Source organism: Falco biarmicus, chromosome Z (assembly GCF_023638135.1).
Source record: "Falco biarmicus isolate bFalBia1 chromosome Z, bFalBia1.pri, whole genome shotgun sequence".
NCBI lineage: Eukaryota > Metazoa > Chordata > Aves > Falconiformes > Falconidae > Falco > Falco biarmicus.
In genome coordinates, this window is record NC_079311.1 from 57,244,127 (window position 1) to 57,266,819 (window position 22,693).

General features: G+C 39.9%; 1 protein-coding gene across 1 annotated transcript in view; it reads left to right on the top strand.

The window, feature by feature from the left end:
* PGM5 (phosphoglucomutase 5) overlaps window positions 1-22,693 on the top strand; it is a 78,319-nt gene that overhangs the window by 41,397 nt on the left and 14,229 nt on the right. The window contains exons 7-9 of the mRNA XM_056325501.1: window positions 6,638-6,753; window positions 15,269-15,404; window positions 16,403-16,586. Coding sequence (XP_056181476.1) covers window positions 6,638-6,753; window positions 15,269-15,404; window positions 16,403-16,586 — 436 coding nt within the window. The remainder of the gene's footprint in view (window positions 1-6,637; window positions 6,754-15,268; window positions 15,405-16,402; window positions 16,587-22,693) is intronic.

The following is a 22,693-nucleotide window of genomic DNA, read 5'->3' on the forward strand; positions in this document are numbered from 1 at the left end:
AGCAACACCAAAAAAGTCAGATGTTTTTAGATCCTTTACAGCTCAAGTGTCTTCAGCTGCTTTTTGTTTGTCAATTTCTGCTACTATGATCTTTATCTCTGAGATTTAACGTACTAGAAAGCAGGAAGAAATTTGTCTACTAACTCCCCCCCTCTAGGTCCTGACAGCCTCTCTGCCAGCTATGGCAGTTTACGTCTTATCTTAGTGATATGTCCTGGTTATCTGTGTTGTGTGCGAAAGCTTAGCATTCCTCTGCTTTTTGCTTAATAAATTAAAGGCTTGGAAGCAGTAACACTGTAATACTTGACCATATAAGGGGGGTGATTTTTGTTTTAGTTCTGCTCCTTGCACAATATGCTGTTGAAGCCTTTTAAGGGAAGGCAGTACAGAGAGAGTGAAAACATCCAGAAGCAGAACATCCATTTCACACTACAGTTGGTGCCAGTGCGGGTGCTGTCATTGCTACTGCTGTGAATTTCTCACAGGCTGTGGGAGTTGCATGCTTGAAAAGGAGAAACAGATGAGACTGAAGAAAAAAGTTAAAAACATTTAGTTCATGGCTCCTGCATCTTGAGTAATAATAAGAAAGAAGAGGGAACTGACCAAAGGTGAACTGAATTAGACTTCCAAAGTTGAGAAAGGAAGTAGCAAAGCATCCACAAGAAGAGATCACAGAAAGAACAAGTGGAAACATCACACAGTGAGAATGGGATAGGGACATGGTGGCTAAAAAGGCAATGAATATTGTGTCTAATTTTTCAATGAAGTTAAAAAACAATGCTTTGCAAAAGAAATGTGAATGTTGGAGAGGGAATGAGATAACTAATATCTCCAAAAGTACTCCAAAAGAATGAACCCATGAAATTTTAGGTCTGGTTGCAAGAACACTTCAGTAAATCCATCAATTCAGAGAATGTACTATATGGTTAGAGAATAGCAAAAGCGGGATCTCTAATAAAGGGATGGAAAAATTGATCTAGACAAACGTAAGTCACTTGTTTTGGTCTCAGAAGTGTCCAGTGTTACAAAAAATTTGAAGCATCTCAGGCAGTAAAATATCAGATAAAATACATTTGTCTGCTAAAGTTAGCCTATGTGAAGGCTGTTATTTTCAGCTAGAGAAATTATTTTCTTGATAAATCAGGTGCAGATCCTTACTGGAGATATTTTTTATTCTTTGTGTGAAGAAAGGCTACAGAAGTGGGACAAAAAACTGGTTTTCTTAGTTTCAGTAAAGCTATAGTGTTGTCTTTAAAGTAAAATACACTTCAGGCCTTAAATCAAATGAGGCCTATATTAGCTGGAGATTAGATAACACAGTCTACTTCAGTGGCTAAGTAGAGGTTTAGAAGACGTAGTGTGAAAACATTTTCTTCTATAGCCAGTAATTCAGAAAAATACCATTACAGAGGTTTGATGTCTTGTGAAATGCTGCTGCCACACAGTACCCATCAATGGCCCGCGTCTGTCCCACAAATTCCTTCAGTTCCTGATTGTTAGGGCATGAGAGTGCTTGCCCTTCTGCAGAGTCAGACTCGGTGCTCTCTGAATTACAGCACCTTGTCAACCTGAGTGTTGGCTCCACAAAGAGAAGTAGCATTGAAAAGTATGTGTCCATGGAACGCCAGTCTGTTTTGAAGCCTGCTCATCCCAGGTGTCTGTGAGCGTCTTTCACATTTGCAGCTGATACCTACAGGTGGTGGATGACAAGAGACAAGGACATGCACTAGCTGCTTCTGTAGTGATTCTTTCATTAACATCTCTTTCTTCGTCCAGGTTATGACTCCAGGATGGACGTGATGCTACAGTTTACCCTAGCCAGCATTTCACCTACAACGTACAACTTTAGCTAGTCATTTACAACAGTTTAGGAGACCTGCCAGAGAAGGGCCCCCAGTGCTGTGACCTTTACCTTTGTGGTGAACAGGTGACATGACTTTGGCAGTATAGTGTTGATTGACTGATCTGTTCTCAGGAGTTATAAAAGTTTCACTGGGCACAAGAAAGTTAGGTTGCTGCAGGCCAATTGTTTTATCTGAACAATGTGTATTCATTAGGATTTTTTGTGGCATTGTAGAGAATAGGTTGGAGTAAACTTTCCTCTGACTTTCTTTAGTAGAAGTCAGGGTAATTCTCTGAAGTGAGTCAAAACCACAGTGACTGTGAGACACTTTCAAGGACCACTTTGCTTTAGCAGCCCATCTGTGAAAAACAGTCTGTTGTTTCCACTGAAAACTGAAAGAAAGGTATCACAAGGATATTCCCTTAACCATTTTAAATAAAAGAACGTGTTTTTTTCTGGTGGAAAGTCATCTTTTTATACAGTTTAAGCAGGATAATATTTTTACTGTAGTTCCAAGGAAAATCATTCGGGCTATCAGGAGTTTAAGAACTGGCTTAACAGTTCTGTGTTGGTACTAAACTCTCCAGTAGTTCTGTTGCCTAGTGGTAAAGTAACTCAGACTACTTTCCATGGTTGCATTGTATGTGTTCTCCTTATGTTTTAATAAAAAGTTGGTGGTCAGTATAGGTAGTGTGGGAGTAGCTCTTCAAAATAAAAACGAGAGTGACATTGAACAGTAGGAGGGTAAATTCAACCTTACAAGAATTTATATTTTTCTTTCAAGTGGCTTCATTATCTCTCCATTTAAAAACAACTGCTCCTGCTTTTTTGAAATTCACAAAATAGGGTTTTAAATAATGTGTGTAATTGTAAAAAGTACAGTTTACTCTTCTTTGGTTGTTTTTTTTTTCCTTCTCATTAATTAGTATTTCAGCATACTGGGAACATAAATACCCTTAGCTCTGGTATGGGCAAAATAACTGAAGTGATTGTCCTTCAGTTTAGGTCTAAGTGTAAATACTGTTTCCCAGTCCAGCAGGAGCTAATTAGCACAGCACACAGAGAGAAGAAACTTTGTTGTGTGATCTCATTGATGTAGTGAGCACTTAACAATGAAAGCAAGCAAGATTACTCTTTGAAGTCAGTCCCATTAAATGTCTGAGATGACAAGAACCAGAATGTCCACAGTTTGTTGTATTCCTTCCACATAGTTCATGCTCATGGAACCTATAAACACAGGTATATCAGCTGTGTGGTTAGTCATAAATAGAATGTCTTTGCTTTAACTAGACTAGGAAAATGAACCTATTCATATGGCACATTTTTTTCCTGTTTTTATTTATATTTGCTCTGGAAATATATTCCATCCATCAAGTTGGGCCTTTTGACAGCTAACACCTTCACTCAGAGAACTTGGAGATGAGATATTACCCTTACAGGAGCACTACTGCATCAGTATCTTGATGATGATGCGTTATACATCTATATAAGGATGTGCAAAATTTACTCCGATGAGTGAGACCTCTGCAAGGTACAAACTCTTTACAGCACCAGTTCCAAAACTCACTTTCTGAGGGAATTAGTATCCTCTCTGACCAAGAGATCTCATATTATGGTAACCACTTGACTTTCCATTTCTAACTGCCCAAATTTAGGGACTCCAGTGTAAACATAAAGAAAGAAAAGAAGCTTAAAAAGCTGTACATCTTTAGACTTGTTTGAACTGTCCTGTGAAGGTACATTGCTGAAAACATCAGAGACTGTTATTAGTGGATCTGTAATTTGTTATTGATAAAAACCTTGACCGTGACTCACAAACAATTGTTCTTGCAGAATTACAAGTTCCAGAAACCCTTACCCTAAGCATTTGTTTGCCTAGCAGAATAAAGTATTTCCATAGTATCTTTCAAGCTTGTCATGAAGTCATATGCTGCATTAGGTAGTGCTGGAAATCTTCAGTCATACATAGTCATACATAGAAACTGATTTCCAAATTAGCTACCCTTTTGTCTCAGTAGGCACTTCAAAAAAAAAAAAAAAACCTGGCTAATTTTTAGCAGTGACTAGAAGCTCAGATTTTGTCATTTTGTCTACAAGAAAGCAGTTTGGTAATCATAAAGTGATTGTAGTTACTGTCACACAGTTTTGGTAAATGAAGATACTTTTTTTTTTTTTAGTTTCTCTGCACTGAAGTCATACCAGTTATATTTCATTTCTAGAAAAATATAGATGTAGGAGCATTAAAAATCCCTCCCCCTTCCTTCATTTAATCTGTTTTCCCTGGCTTTGAAGACCTAGTAATTTTCCAATTCCAGAATATTAGTTTCCTTCCTCTGAGGATATTTTCCTGTAGTTTGCATTGTTATTTGTTTGATCTGATGCAGCACACTTTTTCTTTTAGCCTGCAGCTTTGAGAATTTTTTTGCACTTTCCTGTAGGAACCCCTCTCATATTTTCTGGGGTTATTCACCTTAAATATCCATAGGTTGCATAAAGGCACATTCTGCATTTATTGAGACTTCCAGTGGCCGTTCTTTTGATCAGTAAAAGTGCAATAAAAAAGGAATATGCTTAATTTCCAGTGTACTTCTACTTATTTGCTCTTCTTAAGGTCTTAAGAGTCAAGAACAAAAGAATACTACAAGGGGCAATCTGCCATATTTCAGTATCAACTTTGTGTATGTTTATATGTGTGTTATGTTTGTTGGTTAGTTTGTTTGTTTGTCCTAGTTTGAAGTAAGCCCCATGTCAACAGAATCAACATCTGAATTTTCAGTGCTAGCCTAGTGCATAGAAATCTTTGAAAACCTTTACAGCCCCTCAGAAGCCTTTGGTGCTGGTCAAGATATATCCATCTGAGGCTGTTTGTCCCCAGACTAGAGGAATACAAAAAAGTGAAAGGGAAAGGATTTCCTTCTCCAAAAACAGTACCAGGATATGGGAACATTTCTGCAAGCAGACATATTCCTGCTGTATTGTTAGGCTACCTCAGGACAATTGGTTTTGCTCTTCCAGCATGTGGACCATTGTTTTCTGCTTGATTGTTTTCTACTTTTTGGCAGTACGATCCTGTTCCCAGCCTGTAGTTTCTGTCACACAGAGATTAAATCCTTTTATGTTCTTGCTTTTTGCAGAGCCAGCCAGAAACCTGTTCAGCACTGTGTAACCTCCTTTATGCAACAGCATTTCTGAAGGCAAATAATACAGCTAGTGCTGTATAAACACAAGGAGGTGTACATTTGGGTCTACTGCTAAACTAGGGACCTGAAAATCAAGCTTAGGATTAAACATTTTGATTATTTTTTTTCCCCAGGTATCTTTTAACCTCTTTTCAAATAAGTATCAGCAATTCTTAGTTGTATCTCATTTAAAACCCACTCTTATTACATGTAATCTATAAGTACAAAAATTAACACCTAGGCTGAATAAGAAGAGGCTTAGATAGCAGTGGATATTTATTACATTTAAAAAAATGAATTTGGAGACTTATGACCACACTGATGAACAATTTAAAGATTTCAGGGAGAATTTAATGGCTGAACTGTAATTTAGGTAAATTTCTGTACCAGGTTTTGAAATGATCAGTGTTTGCATATGTGGACTGTTCATCCCATCTACCTTATGCACCTGCTTTAAAACAGAGTGACAGACCATCTGAAAACAGGTGTGTCTCTGTTGATCATGGAGGTGACTGCTTTTATCTTGACACATAACTTCTAGGTGGGGATTGTGTTAAGCACATTGAATCCCACTTTGACCAATCTGTTTTGCCTGGGCTTGACTGCAGTTAAAATTATGGAAATTGTCTCATGTCAAGTATTCTTCTGTGGGTGTGGAATTTAGAAAATGTTTGTTAGCTGCAATAGTTGCAGCAATTCTAGGGACATCGTAGGTCCTTTTTAGTCAGTCAGATTGCTTGACTGTATCTCAAGTCTTATTTTTCATATTAAAAACCAATTGGCTCTGAAAATCCTAGGCACAAAATGAAAACAAGCAAATATAATTAGAAACAAGAGGAATGGTAATACTCATTCTACGTAAATCCTAGCTAGGTAGTACATGCCTTAGAGGATTTGCTTTTTTCTTCTTTCCTGTTTTTTAGTCCAATAAAGGATTTTTTTCATTATAGTTTATAAAAGCAATAACCAGTTAACAACCTGGGGAAGGGAAAACGTACCCAGGTTCTATGGTTGTTTATTTTGATTCTTGAAAAAAGTGGCAGGTCAGCCAGCTAGTGGGAGGTGCATCAGAGGAGACAGCGAAAGTAAGTTAAGACTCAGGCTGAGACTGGGAAAGCTTTTTTAGATGAGGTGCCGCATCATGGAAACATTACTGTATTGTCTTGGCTTTGAACACATGAACAGAAGTAAAGGTGTCTTTCCAGCATAATTGGTTTTGGCTGCCTGTGTTTTGTAAAGGAACATAGTTCAGCATGATGAACTTTCACTAAAATACTAGAATAACAAAACTGTGTATCTATAGATATATGTTTCTTGCTTGTTAAGAAGCGAAAGCTACTGGTAAAACCTATTGAGCTGAGCTCCTACAGTTTCCAAAATACTATACTTAGTGTATAAACATAGCTGGGTTCCTGTTGAAGTCAGGTTCTGAGACAAGGATGAGTTCTGAATGGTGCTGTTGATTTGTTGGTGGTTGGGTTTTGGTTTTTGTTTTCATTTATAGCCCAGCTGTCAGAAGACGTAGCAAGACCTAGACTATTCCTCAGATGGTCTCAGGCCATATGTAAAAAAAGCCCTTTTTTAATAATGTGGTATTTTATTGTGTATTTTCCAGAGTGGCAAAAATAATGAAGGTTCCTGTGTATGAGACACCAACAGGATGGAGATATTTTTCCAATCTCATGGACTCCGGACGTTGCTCACTTTGCGGAGAGGAAAGCTTTGGCACTGGTAAGTAACACATAATGAAAAATTTCCACAGACTTTTAATGCAAACTTATAGTTTTCCTGGGTGCCTTAAGTCAAAGCCAAAAGAATCAGCAAATTAACTTGTCTTGTGCTGGAACAGAGAACTGTCAGTTGTTCACATCTTGAGCATCTTCTTGCAGCTGTAGTGACCGGTACCTTGAGGCATGAAAAATTTGGAAGATGAACATTGAGAAGCCATAGGCAATCTTAGCACTGCCCAGACAGCTTTTGGAGGTGCCTGGCACTCTTCTCTGACTTGAAAGTAATGCACTGTTTCCACCGTAATACTCTTTTCCTAATGTGGAAACCCCACATTTTTTCTTAATGTGATCTGTTGTACAAAATATGAGGATTGGTAAGTCTAATGGTTTGGTTAATCAAACCTGTTGCGGGTGTCCCTTTTTGGAACATCACAATTACTCAAAACTCAGATAAAATCATCATTAGAAGAATATCAGTTACACGTTAGCATCTGTGGTTTCCCTAAGTATTTCTCCCTTATCTGTCCCAAGAACCAGTCAAACCATAGAATGCAGAACGAAAGACAAATTTGAGCCCTCATGAATTCAGTACTGACAGGAAGCATTAGAGCAAACAATTAAAATATGTAGTCTGTAGATCTGCACAAACACGGTTTTGGTTTATGAGAAAAACTGAAAAAATTTCACAGTGTTTCTTTTTTTCTTTTCCTGGATTCTGGCAAAGAAATTCTTTCTTCTTTTTACTTTTAGTAGGGTTATGTTAGAAGTGTTTTTGAATGAGCACACATAGAATAACTTAACCATTTGCATGGCTAATTTATTCTATGTTTTGCTGGGTGGTTATATATTATATATCTGGGTGGACTCTGATGGAAGAACCAAAAATGTGTTAGATTTCTTTAGGTGCCTATCTGTAAAAAGTAAAAGAATTTAAATTAATAGTGGACATTTATTTTCTTTCTGCTGTGAATGGAAACCAGTGTCCCATGATGATCAGCCTGGATGTCTTGGCTTAATTGCTGTGACTGGCACAGATTTGCATTGTCTTGAATGTATGTTTTCAATAGATATTTTTCAAAAGGTGTTTTGCAAGGTCATTGAGTGAATTCTGACTTGGAGAGGGGCAGGACAGTCTCGTACTTTTCATAATGTACTGCCGTTTGTAGTGGTGTGTGGTTAGACTGCCTCTCCATTTGCTCATGAGAGGTCTGGGCTGGGGAGTTTTCAGTTCTCACTGCTTTTTGATGCTTTTTCACCAGGCCGATTCTGTATCCCTTCCCTCTAAATACTGAAGTTCCTCCTGCTCATCCTAAATCAGATATTTCCAGGAAACTTGGGCGGGTCTTGAGGAATCAGTATGACCTCATGAGCACCCAGATTATTTAGAAAAAACCTGCTGCCTTCATCATCAAGCTGAAGAAAGGGAAGTGTGGGTTTTGACTGGAAGGAGCTAGTAAGGGTTTGGTGGTGAGTTCCCGTAGGCTGAGGTACGCGTGGGTGCCTTCGCTCCCAGTGTGCAGCATCTGCTGCTGGTGCAGTTTTATCCGTAGAAGTACGTAGAGCAAGTAGGGGTGGATTCTATATGCCATGACAAACCCCTGCCTCAGGCCTGTTTCTGCATGGGAGGTAAGGCTCCTAGACCCTTGTCATCTGGTAATGTTGAGTGCAACTCTTTCAGATGCTTTCTGTCTTGGGGAGAGGGAAGAATCTTTGGTTGCTTAGTAGAAGGCCTGTCTCCTTTGAGGAGACTTGTCATTAAAATTTTATGGTGCAGTTATAAAAAAAGCCAAATGTCAAATTTCCCTGGCATATTGAAAAGGCACGTTCAGGTCCTGCTAAGCAGGCCATCCCAAGCGTTGGTGGACTTCAGCCCTGCACATCAGTTATATAGGAAACAAGAGAAGTGATTTCAGAGCTTGATCTACTGAAACATGGAGGGCATTGTGATCTGTGTTGGCGTGACTTTATTACCCTGAGTATCAGATGCTTTTTTAAGTTGGGAAAGAGGGACAGGTGTCTCACAGAGGTCAAGGAAGGGCCTCTGGAGTTTGTTCTTCTAGGTAGGCAAGATAATTCCTCTAACTTCTCTCTGTTCTTACACTTGACTTTTTTCCTTTGCTTGTATCCTTCTGTGGGGTCCTAAAACAATTGCATTTTGTTCTATAGCCTCTCTTCAGATTTTGCAGCTCCTGACCTCAGACTAGTCTCTGCATTCCTAGCACTCTCTCTGTTCCTGTCTTAATCTGGTTCTCATATCCTGTCATTAATTCTTCAGATTCCTGATAAATTCTGTCTCTTATGAATTCTAAACATGCTTCAGTAACATTGTTGGCCAGCATGGAGAGCTACACTACAGCATATTCACTTTGTGCATCCCGGTACGTTCTGGACAGATGAACTTTGTTGTACTTGCAGCACTTCTGACCTCCCATTTAAGCCAATGCCATCTGAAGGCTAATCTGAACCCTCAAGGCTCAATCCCATGGGCATCCAGACAGTTGGAGCACTGGGTTTAAATTCCTCAGTGCATGTGTAGCTGCTGTGTAAATGAATTGTGACAGTGCCTACAGGGCAACTATGCAATGACTATGATGCCTAAATTTTGCTTTTCTACCTGCCTTAGCTTTCTTGTAATCTTTAAATTAAATACAGCTGTCTGAAAATATCTCATATGCTGTGAGGTTTATTTGTAAAATGCAGTCTGGTCTGTAGATGACCAATACTTCAGCGATGCAGGCTGTTTTTAGCAATAAATATTTACCTTATTGCGAATCTTTTAATAATGTCCTTAGCCGCGTGACCCTCAAAAGTTTCTGCCAGTATTGGGCATTTGAATCAATTTTACATCTTTCCCCTCAATCATATCTATTTAGGGAACTGAAACTTGGCAGTTCTTTAGCTTTCAGCATGGAATATTTAAATAAATGTACTCTGTAGCTGATCTGAGTGGGAAATTTGTTGTTCTGTGCAAGAGAAAGTTTTACAGATCGTCAAACTAACCGAATAGCACTGGAGACCAATTGCTTGTGTACACAGGTAATCCAGCCTAGCTGGAATTTCCAAATAATACAGAGCCCTGGTTTTACAACATAAGGGATTTTGCTCTGGGAAGTAAATAAAAGCAAATTTTCTGCTATAAAAGGAAAAAAGACTTTGAAAACATCCCATACGGCTGTGTTTCCCAGCCTTGTTTTCTGGCAGCTGATCTTGGAGCTCAACCAGTGCTTTAAAAACTTCTTCCATTTATGTAGTAGTGTGGAGAGCTTGTCAGATGAGGTTAATAGCTTTCTGGTTCTATGACTAATGCCCAGGACACAGTTCAGAGAAGGGCATCATCATCAGCAATTAGTTTCTAAATTTCATCAGCAAACTATTAATCAGGATTCGGGGAGCTCTATGGCTGATTTATCTCTTTGCAGTTTAAGCCACTTCAGTAATTGCTACATCTTTCATAAATTTGCATGCTTCGTGTCTGAATTTCCACATGGTATTAACATCAGCTGCCTTCTCCTGCAAGATTATGTGGAAGAAGAACTAGCGGAGAATATAAAAACGTGCTGCTGCTGAAATGAATGAAAGCCTTAAAAGAGCTGTTTGCTGGTGTCTGTTACAGTAACATAAATCTAAAATAATCTCATTAACTTGAATAAAGGAACAGATCAGAATGCCCCTAAATATCCATTTGCCTAAAATATTGTCAAGTTTCAGATTGCTGGATGATAAATTTGTAAGACTCGAAGTGTGTACAAACAAAATGGTTTACCATGAGTTTGTAATAGTTGTGTCAGTCAGATTTTTACTGTAAAATCATTTACAGAATGTGGTATGCTAGACAGAGGTGACTAATTTAGGGAAAAGCAGTTGCATTTTCTTCATGAACATGTCTTCTTGCTGTCTCTATCAGAAATGGAGATCTCCGATACAGAATAAGTTAGACATGTAAAAGACAGCCTGTATGTCCAACAGCTTTCCAGTATCAGAAAAATCATTAATATGAACGTTGTTGCATGATCATATTTGGTTTCTCAGGCTACTGCCTCTCAAGACTTCACTTTAAGCCTGTTTAAGCAGAGCATTTCTTTATGAATAGGAAAATGCTTTCAGAGTTTTCCCCAGATTGTTTTTTCTGAGTCTAGCCTTAGCAATTGACTGTTGCAGTAGTAAAAAATAACTTTTGCTACTGTTACATGGAGAAATATGTGACAAATTAACTTAAAAATAAGTTGGCAAAGTAGTTGCAGTTATTACAATTTCCCTTACCAATGGCAAATTAAATACAATGGGATAATCAGAAAAATACTTGTTGACTTCTCGGTTCTGTTGTCTCTTTCTGCTTCAGCTCCTTAAACAGAGCCTGGAATTGATTAAAGCCTTGAATGTTTCAATTAAAAGTATTGCTGAGTATTATGCTGAGGTTGCTGAGAGCCTTTGGGAAGTCAGGAGACTACTAGTATTGCAGTCTCAGGAATCTGTAGTTGCAAGGCACCTTTTACTTGATTCCTTTGCATAGGGCAGCTCTGCCTCTGCAGGTGCACAGCAGCAGATACTGGATCTGTAAAGCAAAGGAGAATGAACTGAGGCAGCAGAACGAGCTCCCTCCCTGGAGTTTCTGCTGTGTGAGCTGAGCGGTAGGAATACGTGAGAGAGAGCAAAGACACCTACAGACAGTGGTACAGTAGGTGAAAACCAGAGTTGGCTAACAGAGCTGTAGCAATAGATTTTGATTTGCTAAAAGAAAGAAGGGAAATAAATAGGACAACATATGTGCATATAGTAACCTGGTTGATGGATGTGCTGGTGAAATAAAAGAGGGGGAATAAACAAGTTCTGAGAAATCCCAGTTGTCAGTTCTCCGCCTGCTAATAATAATGAACAGGGACACTTCTTGGGCACAGGGGATTATTGTCCCTGTACTCACACCAGCCTAGAGTTTTTAATTGGTGACTTTCGATTCTTGAACAGTTGGGTTTTTTCCATCTTTTCCACCCAGACTTTTGCCTCTGGATTACTTTCCTCCAGTGCGTTCTCCTGGAAAAGCAACAATCTGTATGTCCTGAAGGACACACAAGGACACAGCAGACACATGCCAATGCTGCTAAATGGATCATAAGAATGAAACATGTATGCACTCATCCCTCTTCATATAGATTTATGAACTCAAGGCTCAGAGCACAGCGAAACGCTTTCCAGAAATTCGTCTGTCCATGTTTCACTGGACCATTTTGGTTCAATAAAACATACTTGAAGTGTTTGTTAAATCGAAATACATCTCTTCCTTGGTGTTCATTTCAGACCATTTCACAGTTGTCATGACGCATAGACCATTTTGCTGAACAGATGCTGTGCCTTCCCCTGCGCCATTTGTTAGCCTGCAGTTGGTGGAGTGTTACACAACGAGAGTAAATGATCATTTACATTGGGACAAATTGCTGAGGTGTTTAGCTCAATACCATGTGTCCAGTTCTTGCTGGTGTCTGTTGAGACACTTAGCCTTTTAAGTTGCTGGTAATATCAGCAACAGAGATGACTTTTTAGGTGCAATTGAGTTTTTCAGTGCTAAGGATGAATGGCAGAGGCAGGCAGGTTAAGAAGGGAAGGAACAGCCATGGTGGGGTGATCTTGCTCTTACCAGGGCCCTGCCCCACCCTGCCTACTGTCCAGGACCCCGTGTCAGTGCCTGGGGCCACCAGCCCCTGCCCCAGTGATGCTGCAGCAGGGCCACTGCCCAGCTCCTCACAGCACTGCCCTGCCTGCCCGTGGGCCCCCTGCACCAGGCCTGCCCGTGGTCCCACACCCGGGCCTGGCCTCAGCCCACCCCTGTCCCCAGGTCCCCAGGCACGTCTCTAGAGCTCTCTTTTGGTGGCAATGTCAGAAACCTGCACCATTATCTAGGAACAGACTATTGGCTACAGTAACAATAATCTTGACTGTGCCATCTGCTTTGCCTACAAGTAAGCTGGCTTTATTATCCATAGGGCATATTGTTGGTGTTTCTGTGGAGGGCATCCTTCAACTGATCTAGGGTGTTGTCGCTTCGAGGGAGCAGAAAAGATGAACACCCGATTGTCCGAAGGGCTGTCTTCCTGCGGAGGGACATTTGCTTTCCTTTCCAGTAGCTCCTTATCTGAAGCTATTTGCAAAGCTATGAGAGCTTATAAATAACCCTGCCCTTTTTCTCCTGATTAGCTGGCACTCCATTCTTTCACAGCACCCGGGACTCCGGAGCAGGGAACAGAGCGAGCTGTTGCTCTTCCTACAGCAGCAACTTGAGGACCAGCCCGTATCTCTGGCTGATGTAGCAGGGGACTGCCCTTGTTGCAGAGAGCTGGCAGATTGCAGATCAAGGCAGACACAAAGTGGCGGAAAGGAGGTATACTTACCATCATGACAGCTGCTTTGCAAATGCAAAGGAACGTTACCATCTGTCTCAGCTCTTACATCCATCTACAGTATCAATGTCCTTGTTCTCTGCATTACCTAACTCATAGATACAAACGATCTTTGTGTAAGTCTTTTTTCCTCTTCCCAAGTGTTCAGTAACCTTTCCTACACAACTCAGGTAATGTGCTGAAGTAGCAGTTTGTGTGTAATTAACTCTGTGATGGTTAACTTGCTAGATTCAGGGTGTTGGTGGTCTACACCCCCAGGGTTGAACATGACACAAGAAGTGGCAGGCAGAGCTGCGGCAGGCTCAGGATGATGGGTTCTTAGTAAATCTGTGAGTAGCAGGTACTACCGTGATTGTTGCTCTCTCCCAAGAAGAGGAACTGCAAGTCCAAGGCAGCAGCAGTGACTGGAAGATGTATGTCAAGACTGAAACCCTAGGGATCATGGTTGCTCTCTGCCCATTTCATTTTTTTTCCTTATATGCCTTTAATTTTCTGTTGAGAGTTTTTCACAGGATTAACAGCTTCAGTGCATCAGTTTATGTTATGGGAACCATGTCCTCTGCCAGTTGCAAAATGCAGCTATTTTGACAGATGACTCTGAAGAACCCTGCAGGCTGTTAGGTAAAACTACAGCACTGCAAAGCAGTCTTGCTGCCACAGGATTACTTTGTCTGAGGAAGGAGGATATTTCATATAACAGCTTTTCAACCAAAGACTTTAGATTCCTCTGGAGGATTTTGCTATGTATCTTCTAAAGGCACAGATAGTTAAATTGGTTGCCTCCGTGACTAGTAGGTAATTCATGGAGGAAACAAAACTTCTGAATTACTGCATTTGCTTTCTACTCAGGGTTGCAGTAACGTGTGACTAGACAGAAAATTATAAGGTTGCAGATAACAAACTTCAACCAAATCTAGTACTGTTATGCCAGTGCAATGACCACATAATTGATGTCTCTTCAAGTTTCTTGAGTGTCTTAGCTTATGTAGTGGTCATCAGTATCTACTGAGTGTCAGGTGTCTTCGATCTTAACTTTGTGTTAATTCTTATTCATGCTTTCTTGTGATTTTTTGGTAATCTGGGTTAGATACATATTGCCACAGAAGTTTGTTCTAAATTATCCAAAAGGAGGGGGCACTTGCTGAGATGACCAAGAATCTTCCCATGAAGGTCTTTTGTTAGAAAATACTGATTGTATTGAAACTTTTTGCTGATTGATACATTCCAGTTTTAACAGGCAGAGGTTAGCCTCATAGAAATATTTCTGGTTAAGATACATTACATGTCTGTTGCAGAGCAACCTATTACTTCAAGTTGGCATTTTGACTTTGGACATGGGAAGTGCAAGATCAAGTCTGTGCTCTTTTGATTTCAGATAATAGACGTGAACTTGTGCCTCCTGTATCTGAGAGTATGTGCTAAATCCTGTGAGGTATTCCAAAATTGTTCCTAGTCTCCATTGTTGGATCAATCTCTTTCTTCTAAACCTAGGAAGTGATTTAGAATTGAGCATCCAAACATCTTTACCACTGAGAGGTATGGAGAAATACAGAAAGGGGAAAAAGTACTATTCTCTTGGTTCTGTTGTGTGGTTTTTTTCCCCAGAAACATTTTTTTTAGGCTTTTGTTTTTTATCCTGATGGGAGGTCATGAACATTCTGGAAATCTTCATTTTTGATTAAATAGGAAAATTCTTTCTCTTCAGCATGGCGGATGAGCAGAGATAAGGAGATGCTGTTGAACTCGACTCACATAACTTAGAACATTCTGGCTTATGGCCAGGGGTTTGCATATCTGGCCCAGTTCTGGGAAATAGTACCAGAGGTGTGAAAACACCCTGTATGTCAGTGAGCAGAAATCATGACTAAAAAATGTTTACCTGCTACTACCATTTCTATTCAAGTACTTGTACATCTTTGTATGTAAGCTTAGAAGTATGGACTTTGCATATATAAGTAAATCACATTTTAAACATTAGTTCTCGTTGGCTTTCTGGAACATACCAGAGTATGGTTGATTACTGTTATGTGACATACAAAGTTAAGTAAGACATATGCCCAGCCTTCTTAACTTTGTTTTCTGATTTGCAATGATACCAAATAATGTGCTTTATGTATGCCTCTTCAGGGTCTGATCACCTTCGAGAGAAAGATGGACTGTGGGCTGTGCTAGTCTGGCTTTCAATCCTAGCAGCTAGAAGGCAGAGCGTGGAGGAGATTGTCAGGGATCACTGGACAAAATTTGGCCGGCACTACTACTGCAGGTGAGAAAAATGAGGAAAAGGCGCAGGAACTTCTGCAGTTGATAGGACAATTCTGCTGCAACCATGGCTTGTTTAGCTGTGCTCAGCTGCATTTAGGTGTGCATTTACTGTGTCCACAGAATGAAAATCTGCCACAAATTACCACTGTTCTGTGGGGAGGTTTTTTATGATGAGTAAGTGGCAGCAGAAGTTACTTACTTACTGAAGGAGCAAAGTATGTATGTCACTTACAGTATCTCAGTAATTAAATTTTCTGATATTGAATGGCAGAAGGATTTGAATTACTTACTTGTGGAATCTGTAGGCATGGCATGTTACATGGTGTTGAAAAAAAATTAAAATCCCAGCAAGATTTACTCCTGCATTTGTTTCTGTACATGCTTCCATGTGACAGTTTTAATGAGAACTTGAACTATGCCTACTGTTAAATCAGGAGAACTCCAAAGTTCCAAACATCTACTTATCTTTATTAAGGTCTCAAAAGGATGAATTCTGTCATTTACATCTTAGCTTCTGCCTCTCTCTTTCTCTCAGAATAGACTTAACACATAAGAGTTTACATATCCATAAGGTCCTTTTCACACACCAGTTCCTCAAAACTTGTAGCGAAGTTTTCTCATTTTCACATGACTGTTGAGCACTGCACAGATTCTGTCCTTAGTCCTGGAAAGCTAGCTGTGCATCAATGGCATTTTCTATGCTACTTCAGAAACTGTGCATTTTCTAAATGATTTCTGTTGACTCAAAGTCAGGTGGCCAATGTAGAGCTGTGATGCCCACACATAATTGTCTCATTGCACATTGCATGCATGTGCTGGTTTAATTCTCAATCAGTACTTCAGTGGACCACCTCTGATTTTTGAAGTGAGCAGTAAATTGCTGACTGTGTTCTCTGAAAGTTCTCTGAAAGTTCTCTATTGAGTTCTCTGAAAGCAGAAATGTTTCCTCAGCTGCAAGGGACTTACTTCTTGGTTCTACTTTTTTTATATATTTGCAAGGTTTGATTATGAAGCACTGGAACCCAGAACAGCATACTTCATAATGAGAGACCTGGAAGCTTTGACCACTGACAAATCATTCAGTCATCAGCAGTTTGCTGTGGGTAACAATATCTACAGTGTGGAAAGAACAGACAGCTTTGAGTACATAGATCCTGTGGATGGCACTGTGACCAAAAGACAGGTATGGTTGTAGTGATGGAGTAACGAAGTTTTGTGGCTGTCATAATGTCTCTAACAGTGTTGTTTCTAACGTTTGGCTGGCAAACCTCTCCATTTATTTATAGGATGGTGTTTTCTTTGCTCTGATAGATACCACATTTCCTACTTAAGATTAGCTTTTCTGGGTAAGATAATCCACCTCTGGTTTCGCTTGCACTTACTGTGCAAAACTGGAGGCACTAGTGTAACAGAATGTAGGAGGGGCATATGCAGGAGTCCCTGTTGCCAGCAATGCACATATAGGAAGGGTTCCCTTTCCTGAACAATGCAAAGTGTTACGTAGAAAGATAATCTTGCTTTTTCTGTTTTCTGTCTGAAATCTCCACTTGCTATACATGACAAAAAAAGCTAAATTTTATTGCTTTTTATGATCCACAGGATCTGCAAAATTAAAGCACAGTATCTGTTGTAGCCAATAGCATGCAGAAGACTTCAGTGGATTGTACCATATGGGGGCACGTTTGACTTCTGTAGACCAAATAACTGGTTCTCTGTTCCTTCTGGGCTGTATCCATAATGAGATTCTTTACTATCAAGAACTGCAGTTCAAACTGAGCCTTCAGTGTTTAGAATGTCGTTGTGTGCTCAAAACTAACCATGTACTTTGCCAGGTGTAAATGTATATTCAAACATCTTAAATATGAGCTATGACTCATATTAAAATGTTTTCTGATTTAATGCTGTTTATTTTTATTGTCTTACTTTCTCTGGTTTGTAAATTACTTGACCTGATCAGACCCTAGTAAATGATATTACAAGCTGTTAAAACTATTGTCGTGCCATTCTACTCAGAGTCTTTATAGTTTCCATTCATCATTGCATCCAGAAAACATAAGCAGACCACCTGCCACTGAGCTACTGTCTGTGCGTATTACTGATGAAACAAGATTGGAGGATATTGTCATATTCAAATCCACTGGAAAATTACAGGCATGGCAGACTTGTGCCCCTTGTACTTTTAAAAAACAGCTTGTGAATTTTCAGTGCACTTTTCTTTCCTTCATTTTTCAGCCAAAGCCATTGTCCTAAATTGGAATATAATTGCTAATCATATCACCATGTTACACAAACAGAGAAACATGACTTGGCCTGTTTTCAAATGGACTCCAGAAATGAGCCCAAAAACCAGAAAGCATGTCTTTACATAGGAGAAACACGTATTTATTGAGAGCACAGTTCAAGCAGTTTGTCTTTTGGCAAGGACACATTCCTGGCTTCATGTGTCTGCAGCCTTGGTGGGATTCTGCATGTACAATGAAACAACAGTTCACTGCTACCATTTTCCTCAGGTAGCTGGCTCTTCATGTAAATGCAGATGCCCCTTTCTGACTGTCATGAGCTTCATGCAGCTGTGTTTTCAGGAACTTGTTAAAAATTTTGTTCCCCAGTAGGCAGGGGAAAGAGATTTATATTCAGTGTAACTGCACTATGTCTCATGAATGAGAGGCTGGCTACATGATAATTAATTGGTGTTAATAAACAGCAGGTTCAGCACAACAACAAAATAGGCAGCAAACAATACACTCAGACTCTAGCTTCTGATTCATACTGACTGTTGAAACCCATGAATATTGTTTATCACAGTGCAATAATAAGGCATAAAATTAAATGTTCTGCTGTTCCTGAAGACTGTTTTAATTTTTAAAGTCTTACTGTGCTAGCCTTTGCACACATGAGCATGTAATAGTGCTGTTCCTGAGGATCCTCCAAGCAGAAATGATACCAGTTGCATTTTTGTGTGAAATCTGAATTAGAAGGATGAGAATTACAAGTTTCTTACTATAATGGTTAACTTTGAGCTCTTTAATGAAGCGTTCGTATATTCTAAGATTCACATAATAAAACTCTGGGGCTTTGTCATTAGAAGTTCATTAGTATTTTCTCACTCCTTTGTTAGATTTGGGGGTGTAAATGTCTCTGCATGTAGTCTTGCGGGTTTTGTGTTTCAGTTTGAGCAAGAGTCAGGAATCAGGCATTGGAAAGGTTGGAAAAAAGCTATTTCAGTTAACTCTCCAGAGATAAGGCAAAAATTCTTCTCTATTCAGAATGACATTTCAATAAGTATTTTCCTGTCAGAGTATTGAATGTGGCTTGTAGAGGACACTGAAGGGTCCACAGAGGAGCAAATAAAAATTGTTATAATCACAGTATTTTGAATTAAAAGTATAGCCGTTTTGCATGCTCCTAATTTATGTAGGTATCTCTGTGTCTTACGTATTGCTGCTAGGGTAGATTTTTTACTGGTGTACTCCCTGCCATTATATTTTAATAATGTTTTTCCAAATCCTAAGATATTTTGCTTTAAGTTTGCTGCTTAGTCTTGTTCATACTAACTTGATCTATGCTAATGTATTATTATTTGCTTAATTATTAAATTGGTAACTGGAAAAAATCCCAGACTACTGGAAATCAAACTACATAGTACAGTATGTAGTAGGTTTAGTGTCTGAGTGCTTCATAGATACTAGTACATCAGGGTGTTTAACTTGATTGTCATGTAAGACAGAGAAATCCCTGTGAAGCTCCATCTTCATCACATCAGCTTCAAAGCCACTGGATTAACCATGGAACATAATTTTGTTTCGGAGCTTCCACACAGCTCATTAATATCCATTAGCAGGCCCAATTTGCCTAAACTAAATATCTGCAGATGTTCAGAGCTGTACTGAACCTTTTCATCGACTTCCTCCCAGGGAAAAACTATCTGTCCCCAGAAGAAAACATTCTTGGTGACAAATAGTGTGCCCTATTTTATTAAAACTGGAAGTTACTCTGTCCTGTGGGCTTTTCAGTGTGTTACTCTTCTTTCTTTTCCTCTTGCATTGGTTTGTAACTTCTGCATTTAAAATTTCATGTCTCATTGAGCTGACACCTTCTATATAAAAAATGGCAAATATCTAGCTTTAAATTAATGAAATTTATGTGAGGTGAAAAAATACCATAATGACAAACAGTGAGTAGGCTGCTTGCAATTTCACCAGCTTGCTTTGACCTTGCTGACCACAAAAGCTCAGAAATGTCAAAAAGGAAAATTTTCATGTAGTAGACTGGATATTCTGTAACAGGCTGGGAAACCCTGTTTAGTTTTGTCTTTACACAAGATCCAGAGTGACAGGTTATTCTCCAGGCAATACTTTTTTATATTTATTTGGTAACAGTGCTTTTGGCTGATTTTCTTTTTGGTTTTACCAAATGTTTGTAATTCACAGCTTTTAGGTATAATTTCCAGAAAACAGTGAGGAATGTAAAAATTTAATAGCTCTCATTGATTTCTGTGGCCTTCCTGAGTGAAAAACTTTGCTAGTGCTTAAATAACTGGGGGTTTTTTAAGGAGTACAGCCATTGTGTCTCTAATTCCCTTGTACAGAGTATCTTCTGCAGTATGGCAGGAGTCCTAGTCTTACAGACAAATATTAGCTGTCATGATGCATGTGTAAAGATCAATACTGTCAGTCCTGTGTCCCTAAGAAATGCAAAATGAATAAAATAATGTCAGAAATAGTACAGTCAACTGTCTGAATGCTGGTCTTGTGTCTATTTATATTGCATAAACAACCCAAGTGCTATTAACTGTAACATCAGACTGGCCACAGGTGCTGTAGTTTGGTGGAGCATTTTTGTGTCATGGAATTATGGGAAGAGTTATGGGGAGTGTTTATAAATCCTTTTTATTCTGAAGACTGTAATTTAATGAGTGGTGAGACTTCAGATGTGCTAAACCAAGTAACAATATGTTAGTGTTATTGTTGCCAGGTAAACAGGGAGTATATGGAAAAGTATTCAAGTCATCTTGCTAGTCATGTCATTGTGGGAGTTGCTAGGAATATGTAAAATGCTTGTTCAGTCTTTGGAGAGGAAGACTCACATGCTGTTATGTTCACACTTTAATTTTGTGCAGATATGTCAGACTCCCTTCTTTCTCTCCTAAAGCTGATTGATGTTAATGTTCTGTACTTTGTGCTGCTGGTCCTGGGTTTGACAACCATTCAAAACAAACGGTACCCAGAACTGTGAAACTTCCTTTTATCTTCTTTCTTTTCACTGCCATAAAGTTAAGTGTAATGAGCATTCAGCAAGATACAGCCCCTTGTGCACAGGATCGGATCATAAAAAACTTTCTATATAATTCTAGGTGTCCAAGGTGAAATCTTGATTCTTTTGAAATCAATGGCAAAACTCCCATTAGCATCACTTGAACCATCTCATTGCGAAGTTGGCTTAATAGCAAATATTACAAAAACAAGCTCTAAGGCTCAATCTTCCAAATGTAAGCTTTTCTATGTTTGTCACTTATGCCGTACATTTTGAGGCTTCTAGATAAACTTATGTTGCCGAAACATGTTAAAATTAATATATAATACCATACTAGTACCTGAAAAGAGTTTTAGGGTGTCACCAGTTAAGAGATGGAAAATATCTCTTAAGCCATCTAATCCAACCCTTTATCCGTTTTCCTGTTGTATATTTTCTAGTGTTAATGAGCATTACACAGGAAATAAGTGGACCTGTTGGAGCAGATCCAGAGGAGGCCCACAAAAATGATCAGAGAGATGGGACAGCTCTCCTATGAGGACAGGCTGAGGGAGCTGGGGTTGTTCAGCCTGGAGAAGACAAGGCTCCAGGAAGACATTATTGCAGCCTTTTAGTACTTAAAGGGGGCTTGTAAGTAAGATGAGGACAAACTTTTTAGTAAGGCCTATGGTGATAGGGCAAGGGGTAATGGTTTTAAACTAAAGGAGGGTAGATTCAGACTAGATATAAGAAGGAAATTTTTTTACGACGAGGACAGTGAAACACAACAGGTTGCTCAGAGTGGTGGTAGATGCCCCATCCCTGGAAACATTCAAGGTCAGGTTGGACTGGGCTTTGAGCAACCTAATCCATTGCAGGGGGGTTGGACTAGGTTTGTAAGGGTCCCATCCAACCAACCCATTCTAAGATTCTGTGATTATCAATGAAACAATGCTTTATGTGGTGTTGAAGATGTTTTGGCATATACCTACGGAAACAAAAGTTTCTACTTATAGTTTAGAATATAGGAGCACTGTGTTGCTAAGGTCAGTGTCTTCTCAAGCTGCTGAAGAAACTGGAAGAATAAAATGCTTCTCTCTTAATTCCCTTCTCCCATTTTTTAATGGTTTACTGCCCATTAAAAGTAACGAGGATCTCAGTTTATGCACTAGGCATTTGACAACAGCAGAACTAAAACGGGCAAATAAGGTTCAGTGACTGCATAGCGGAGGTGGCACTTAAAATCATAGAATCATAGAATCATTTAGGTTGGAAAAGACCTTTGAGATGATCAAGTCCAACCATTAACCCAGGACTGCCAAGTCTACCACTAAACCATGCACCACATCTACACATTTTTTAAATACCTCCAGGGATGGTGATTCCACCACCTCCCTGGGCAGCCTGTTCCAGTGCTTGACTACACTTCAATATTTTCTAATATTCAATCTAAACCTCTCCTGGTATAATTTGAGGTTGTTTCCTCTTGTCCTGTTGCTTTCAAGGACAAGAGGGAGAAAGATTTACCCCTTTCTTTCCAGCAGTGTGGCCAGGGAGGCCAACAGCATCCTGGCAGAAGTGAGATGAAGAGACTTACCTCCACCTGTCTACAACCTGCTGTCAGGTAGTTGTAGAGAGTGATGAGGTCTTCCCTGAGCCTCCTTTTCTCCAGGCTAAACAGCCCCAGTTCCCCCAACTGCTCCCCATAGGACTTGTGCTCCAGACCCTTCCCCAGCCCCGCTGCCCTTCCCTGGACACGCTGCAGCCCCTCTACGTCCCTCCTGCAGTGAGGGGCCCAAACCTGAACACAGGGTTCGAGGTGCAGCCTCACCAGTGCCCAGTGCAGGGGGACAGTCCCTTCCCTTGCCCTGCTGGCCACACTGCTCCTGACACAAGCCAGGGTGCTGCTGGCCTCCTTGGCCACCTGGGCACACTGCTGGCTCCTGCCCAGCCGGCTGCCGACCAGCACCCCCAGGCCCTTTCCCACCAGGCCCTTTCCAGCCGCTCTGCCCCAGCCTGTAGCGCTGTGTGGGGCTGGTGTGACCCAGGTGCAGGACC